Source organism: Pteropus alecto, unplaced genomic scaffold (assembly GCF_000325575.1).
Source record: "Pteropus alecto unplaced genomic scaffold, ASM32557v1 scaffold67, whole genome shotgun sequence".
Lineage (NCBI taxonomy): Eukaryota > Metazoa > Chordata > Mammalia > Chiroptera > Pteropodidae > Pteropus > Pteropus alecto.
In genome coordinates this window covers 6,863,040-6,870,925 of record NW_006441061.1, presented here as the reverse complement: position 1 = coordinate 6,870,925, position 7,886 = coordinate 6,863,040, and the positions used below count along the sequence as shown (strand labels likewise).

The 7,886-nt window shown below is 52.8% G+C and overlaps 1 protein-coding gene across 1 annotated transcript in view; it reads right to left on the bottom strand.

Annotated features, from left to right (window-relative positions):
* Window positions 1–7,886, bottom strand: part of NTNG2 (netrin G2) — a 62,712-nt gene that overhangs the window by 12,874 nt on the left and 41,952 nt on the right. Inside the window, exon 3 of the mRNA XM_015594128.2 lies at window positions 5–157. Within this exon, the coding sequence (XP_015449614.1) occupies window positions 5–157 (153 nt within the window). The remainder of the gene's footprint in view (window positions 1–4; window positions 158–7,886) is intronic.

Here is a 7,886-nt window from a genome sequence, read left to right as displayed (position 1 = left end):
GTGCGGCAGCGGCAGGTAGGAGCCCGCCCGCCAGGACCGGGCGCGGAAGTTCCTCTTGCACTTGCCGCAGTCGGGGCCCGTGGTGTTGTGCTCACACTCGCACTGCAGGCTGCCCTCGCGCACAGAGCACAGGTTGGCGTGCAGGTTGCACTTGCACCTGTGGGGACACAGGGACAAAGACGTCAGCGAGCTCAGCGAGCTCAGCGAGCTCACGGCAGGCGGGCTGGGAGGGTGTTGGGGCTGGCCTCGGGGGGACCCTGGAGGCCCCCAGTCCAGCCTGCCACGCTTCTCCGTCAGGACCAGAACCCCGGCTCCACGCTTCCCCCACCCCCAACCCCGACATTGAGGGAGTCGGCCACCCCACCTGAGTCCTTCCCCGGCGGCGCCGGGACCCAGGGCTGCCAGCCTACTCTCCTTTTTGATCAGGGTTTCAAGGGTTTCAAGGGGTGGGGTGACAAGGTGTCCTTGTCCCAGATGCTGTATTTTTAGCAACGCAGCTTCTGATCACCTTTGCTCTCCACTAAGGTGGGTTGACAGGTAGCAAGATGCTGCTCCCCAGCCCCTTGCTGTGTAGACTTGGACCTGGCCCCCAGCCACACCTCTGCTGGCAGCGGAGGCCACGCCTCCGCCCTTGAGGGCGACAGAAACCTGACTCCAAAACCCGTCAATTCATCCATACATGCATTATTCATTTATTCATTCAAATATTTATAAGCAACTCATTATTCCGAAAACCGGTAAATAAAGGGAAAGAATCCAGCATTTGTCCTGCCTGTTCTATATAAACCGTACCTCTGGGGAACCAACACTTGACGAGGGGATGTTTCTTTTTATAGAAGCGTTCCAGCTAACAAGAAGGGGTGATGAAATTAGGAGGTCACCATTCAGCACCCCCCACAGAACGAATGGCTCTAAGCGTGGTGTATCAGTCGCCTGGAACACCACCGAGACGGACAACCAGAGAGAAGCTTCTGAGAGGCACACCCCACCCCGAAGCAGTCTGGTCCAAACAAACTGAACTCGAATTCTGATCAAGCCTCTGGATCCAGCTATGAATTTACAGGAAATACAGAGGACGGAGAAACATGGTAAATAACACCAGGCGGACGCAATCAGCAAAATCCACACTGAGGGCAACTCCAGAAGTGCTGACCCAGTTTCTTTAACGGATGAGCTGCAAGGGGCAAAATTTGATAACGATGGAGGAGGGACCTAGCTCGAGAGAAGTCTCAAAGGCAGATCGACCAGTCTCAGGGTGTGGACCTCATCCAGATCTTGACTCAAACAATCTCTAAATTCACATAAATGAGCAGGATGTGTATTCATGAGACGGCTGGAAATGTGAACGCTGACCATACTTGATGAATGAAATTATTATTTATTGGATGCAATGATGATATTGAGGTTATGTTTCTAAAAGTCCTTATCTTGTAGAGATACACAATGACATATTTACACATGAAATACCTGACATCTGGGATTTGCTTCCGAATAACATGGGCAGATGAAACAAGAAAGGCCAGAAGTTGGTAACTGCCAAAGTTGGGTGACAGGTGTATATGGTGGTTCATTGTAGTAGATTCTATTTTGTATGCATGTTGGCCATCTCCCATAATAAAAAGCTAAAGAGAGAGAGAGAGTGTGTGTTTTATATTCTGATATGGGAAGATTTCCAAGATATATTGTCAATATTAGTAAGAAGCAAATTGCAGAATAAAATGTTTAATAGAATCTTATTTTTATTAAAATATGCAAAGAGGAATATTTACAAGGCACCTGTTATGGCCAGGCTCCGAGCCGGTGACAGTGAGTATGGCCAACAAAGCAGACAGAGTCCCTCCTCTAATGAAGTATAGGGCCTGGTGGGGCATGATTAAAAAACTCAGGGATTGGGGTGGGGCGCATCCACGGGATGAATCAGCGGAGCCCAGGGGAGTTCGGGGGTGGCGAAGTGATTCTGCATGACACTGTCACGGTGGACATATAACATTATGCATTTGTCCAAACCCACAGAATGTACACCAAGAGTGAAGCCTCATGTCAATCGTGGACTTTAGCTAATAACAATGCATCAGTGATGCTTTATCAACTGTAACAAATGTACCAACTAACGCGAGATGTTGACGAGAGGGGAGGCTGTGAATGGGAAGTGGGAGGTGTCAGGAACACTCTGTACAATCTGGCCCATCTTCTGTAAACCTAACACCTAAAAATTAATAAAGACTATTAATTTCACAACGATAATCACGCCAATCTTTAATTAACGTCAATCGTTACAGGTGCCCAAGTGTTATACAGAGGAAAGGCAAGGAAAGGCTACACTGGGCGTCCTGACTTAAGTCACACGGGAGCATGGCGGGCTTCCAGGAAGAACAGCTTTTTAAGCTCAGACATGAAGGAGGATCAGGAGTTACTCAGGCAAGGAGGAGAGAACCTTCTGGAAGGAGGGCAGACCATGAGGGAAGACCCTAGGGCTGAAAGAGCTCAATGTGTGAGTCTGAGACAAGCCCAGAGGCCAGACAATGACACGGGGGCTGGAGCCTTGGGAGGCTGGAGTGTCCTGCTCTGGTTTTATTTTATATCCCTGTAGCCGCTCCATGGGGAATGGTTCATCTGGGGGACAACAGCCGGAGCAGGAGGATCAGTGGGAAATCTGTGCCCTGGCCGACGACAGAGGACCGTGACCTGGACTAGGGCGGAGTACACCACAGCCACCAAGAAAGGAAGACGCGAAGCGAGATCGGACAACTGAGCAAAGCGAGGTTAGAAAGTCAGAGGCGTCGATCGAGTCTGCACTATGACGGGCCCAGAGGGGGGCAGTTTTGAATGAAACTGTAGAAAAGAGCGTTGGAGAAGAGCAGGAAAAGAATCGAGAGAACGAAAAGGAGAAGCAAAGAGTCGGAGGGATCCCCTCCCCAAGCCTCTGCTCGGCCACACGATGAACAGTTACGTCCTTGCGTCTTCTCCTCTTGCTTAATCAGTCCTGCGAGACCCTTCACCCTGGCTCTGGCTGCCCCCCGCTTGCCCTCCGTGTCCATCTGGACGGAGCACCCCGGAGGGCTATATGGGTTGTGTGGCCGGCCTGCCAGGATCCCGGATGCCCCTTCCACCAGCCCTGCGGCTCCGGGTTGACCCACTGCCTGCCGGCTTCCGAATCGCCGGGTGCCGTCCTCGGAGATTCTCTCTGCCCTCAAACCCCCCTGCAGAATGGTTAAGGAAGTTAAGGTTCATCCGTGCTATGAAACGTGGTAAAGCTATCACCTGTGATGCTGTCGAAGGCTGTTTCAGGCCCTGGGGAATGTTCTCAGGACAGACGTAAGGGACCGTTCTTCCGAGCGCTTGCCGCGGGCCGGCGGGCGTCTGGGTGGCCCTCTAATGAGCACGACAGCTGGTCTTGGCGTCACTTTCATTTGACAGATGAGGAAATGGCACTTCAGGGAGGTTATATTCCTTGCCCAGAGTCACAGCGCTGCCCCCAAATGGGACTGGGACCGGGACTCAGAGACATCTGAGGCCAGAGACCAAGAGGGAAACACGGGACAGGACGTGGGCTGTGAACAGCAGGACACTTTCGTGTACATCGTGTAGGACGCAGGTACATGCACTGTAGTGCTATGCACTGAATTGTGTCCCTCAAATTCATATGTCGAAGCCCTCACCTCCAATGTGACTGCATCTGGCCTTGAGAGAGGTGAGTGAGGTGAAATGAGGTCACGTGAGCGGGGCCTTTATCCACTAGGGCTGGTGACCTTATAAGAAGAACTCTTGGCACTGTGCGAGGCCGCGGGAGAAGGTGGCCATCTGCAAGCCGGGAAGAGGGGCCTCACGAGAAAACAACCCTGCCGGCACCTTGACCTTGGACTTCCAGCCTCCAAAAGCATGAGACAATGAATGTCTGTTGTTTAAGCCGCCCAGTGTGTGGTATTCTACTAGGGCTCCTGACTCTGTTTAAAATGCATAAATCTATACCTGAGGCACCAAGAGAAAGCACATCCAGGTATTCCTGTGCTTGTCTTAGGGAAGGGATGGGACTTTCATTTTCTCCTTTGTCACTTTGCACGTTTTCTACAATCTCTGTAGTGAGTAGCTATTACTTTCATAAACAGATTTTTTAAAAATGCTATTTAGAAACACAAAGCCAGGCCTGGGTGGGGAAGGTGGCTGGTCGGAGCTTGCGTGCCCCACCCCCACCCGCTGTTAGGAGGACAGGGTCCTCCAGGCCTGGCGGGATGGTGCGGGGAGCGGGCGGCCAGGGGGAGACTTTGGGAAACTCCTGTTCCATGTGACACACTGACCACTGTTCGTGACTCTCGGCCCCAGGTCCAAGGGTACGGGTTGAATTCTCTGGATTAGGATCCTGACTCGGAGCAAGGGCCCTGTCCAAGGGCGTTAGCCGGTGCTGAGGCCGTGTCGTTTAAGTCCAGCTTTCCCTTACAGCCCGGACACCGACCCTGTCGAAGTTTGACTGCGACACAGAACCGAAATTAGTGGCGTGTGAGAAAGTCTGCTTGTGTTCCTTGGAGTTCCAACCCATGACCACATATATACTGAGGGCCTACTATGTGCTCGGCTCTGGGAAAGGCACAGAGGGGGATGGGCAGGCACTTGTTGGTACTGGAGACTCTTCTTCTTGGGGTCTCCAGAGATGGTCTTTGGCAAAGAAAGGGCCTGTGCTTGAACCTCACTGGTCAACATATACGATGCTCTCCTAAGGCCCTCATACCCTGCCCCTGCCACACACCCAGCAGCACAATGAATATCAGCATAGTAAAGGCTCTGACAAGTCCTGCAGGAAAGAAACCTGTCTGACTTAGTCTAACTAGAGTTGTTCGTAAAATGTATTTGACCTCGGGAGGTTTTAGTTATTTTCCTCTTCTCAATTCCTCTCTAATATCCCGCTGAGCTGGCTGGAGAGAAACACCCAGCTGTGTGGAACCGGGAATGTATTCCCTGCCTCTGGCCCGAGGACGGGATATTTTTAGATATCAACTACATAAAGAAAAGATTGCCATCTCGACTTCGGGTAATAACATTGACCTTGGATTGTTAAAAATGCGCAAAAAAGACCAGCTGAACCTGAGAAGCATATTGTAATGATGGTAGTAGGGAGTCACGGGAAGTCAGAGCCTCGGCCCCACGTGGTTACAGGCGTGGTACAGGCGGGGAAGGAGCCTGCTCAAGGTCATGCAGTTGGTTACTCCTGACCCATATCCAGATGTCCCTCCCTGACCCTGGCCCCCCTAGCCCCAGGCTGGCCAGCCCCTCCCACCAACCTCATCTCTCAGAGGGCGTCTTGGCTTCTCCACCCTCCCTGGCTGGGCACAGCACAGTGTCCCCTCTACCAAGGAGATAAGGAGGTCCCTGATGGGTGGGGCTGCCAGGGGGAGCCTACGCAGTGCGGGGAAGCCCAGCCGGGCTGGCACAGGAGCAGAACCATCAATGGAGGTGTTTCTTTGTCTTCCTGGCTTTCGCAGGAAGCTCTGGGTGGTGCCGCCTCTGTGCGTGCGTGTGCGTGTGCGTGTGCGTGTGCGTGCGTGTGTGTATGTGTGCGTGTGGTGTTTGTGCCTGGGGCTTGACCTTTCTGTGTGCGTGTGCGTGTGCGTGTGCGTGCGTGCGTGTGGTGTTTGTGCATGGGGCTTGACCTTTCTCGGTCTCTCTTCGTGTCTCTCTCTCCCTGTCTCTCTCTGTCTCTGTGTCTCTCTACCCATTCGGTCCAGCACGTGGTCTAATCTTAATTTCTTCTGGAACTTGCTGTTTCCACTGCCCAGAACATGCTCTCAGGCTCCACACCCTCCTCTTAAAGCTAACACTTAGAAGAGGTGTCAGGTTCAAGGCCAAATGTCACTTCTTCAGGGAGGCCTTTCACAATCCCAGCCTCTGATCAGCGCCTGCTACACTCTCCCTCATCCCGGTACCCACTGTTATCAGCCTCTGCCAAGGTGGCGTGTACGAGATGCCTGGGGGAGACGCAGGCATGAACTGTAAGACAGTGCAATGGTTAGTATTCATTTTTGAATACGCAGTATTTTTTTTTTAAGTGACAAACTCATCAAACCTGAGGCATGACCTAGGTGAGGCCAAATTTTAAAAGTATATTAATTTAAAAAAATTATTAAATAAATAAGGAAATAAATAATATATCCTCATGTAAAAGAATGAAGTTAGACCCCTACCTCACATTATAAACAGAAATGAACTCAAAATGGATCAAAGACCTATAGGTAAGAGCTGAAAAACTCTAAAAAGGGAATATGGGGAACTCATGATTTTAAGCAACGGTTTCTTACATATGATGCCAAAAGCACAAGCAGCAGAAGAAAAAAATAGATAAATCGAACTTCTTCAAAATTAAATACTTCCGTGTTTCAGAGGACGCCATCAAGAAAGTAAAAAAAAGACAACCCACAGAACGGGAGAATTTTGCAAACTACATGTCTGACAAGAGACTTCTACCTAGAATACGATGATAAACTCTTACAACTCAGTGATTAAAAGACAAGTGACCCTATTTTTTACATTGGGGGAAGAGTCTGAATAGACGATTTCCCAGCGATCGTATGTAAACGGCCAACAAAACCCCAGAAAGATGCTCCTCACCATCAGCCACGTGGGGACGTCACACGCTGGGCATGGCTCCCAGCAAGAAAGAACACAGCTCAGGGCGAGGGCCGGCGAGGATGTGCGCGGACGGAAGCCCTCGCGCCCTGCGGACGGGCGGCCCGCGGCACAGATGCCGTGGAAAGCAGACCGACCGTCGTTCCGAAGGTGAGACGTGAGTGGCCACAGGACCCGCGGGTCCCACTCCTGGGGATTTACCCACGAGAAATAAAAGCGCGGGGCCCACGCGGACACGCGGACGTGAAGGCGTGTGGCTGCGTTACGCGTAACAGCCAAAGGGGAGAAAACGCCGAACGTCCATCCACAGAAACGCTAACCGTGGTCCGTCCACGCGATGGGCGGTGACCGAGCCATAAAAAGGAATGAAGCGCGGACTCACGCCCCGGCGAGGACCCACCTCGAGGACACGACGCCACGTGAAAGAAGCCACGTGACGTGCGATTCCGCTTATATGAAACGCTTAGAAGATGGAAGGCCATAGGGACAGGAAGTACGTAAGTGGCTGCCAAGGTTGGTGGGGCGAGGTGATGGCTGCGGGGAGCAGGGCTTCTGACTGTCGTGGTGGGTGATGACTATGCGGCTGCACTAAAAGCCACTGAACTGTCGGCTCTGTGCGGGCGCCCTGCACGGTACGAAGCTCCATCTCAGCAGAGCTGTCATGTGAACACGCAGGCACGTGAGCAGCAACACGGGGAGAACAGTGGAGATGCTCCCCGAGTGACCGAAGCCTGGGGGACGGGGTTTTATTGGGACAGCTCTGCCACGAACCTTCGGAGGTTAGTTTTGCTAATTGTGCGAACCTATCGCGTTGTGTCTTAAAGACAGGCTGCTGGGTAAACGAGCCGACAGAAGCCAGCGCTCTGAGAGCCCCCCACGGGTTAAGGCACAGCCTTTCACGACAACCCTGTGACAGACATGCCATCGTGTGTCTGTGAAATGGAGACGATGTGATGCGCCCTGCCTAAGGCTCCCGTGAGGAACTGGTGCATTTTCCACTTCGGGTCTTCGCCGCCGGGGACCCATGTCCTGGCTGTGCTCTCAGTGGCCGGGGCGTCCGCCAGCTCCCAGCACGGAGGACCGCGTGGCTGGCGCTGGGTCCAACCCACTCCCAGTCTGTTTTCTCGCCTGGAAGGCGGGGCGTGACGTCCCAGCTCACGCGGGGCTGGCACGAGGGCCGTTCACGGGCGAGCGAAGGAGGGGACGAATGCGTGGATATGAGTGGCGCGGCCACCGCCACACGCACCCACGTGCATGGGGCTGGGACGACG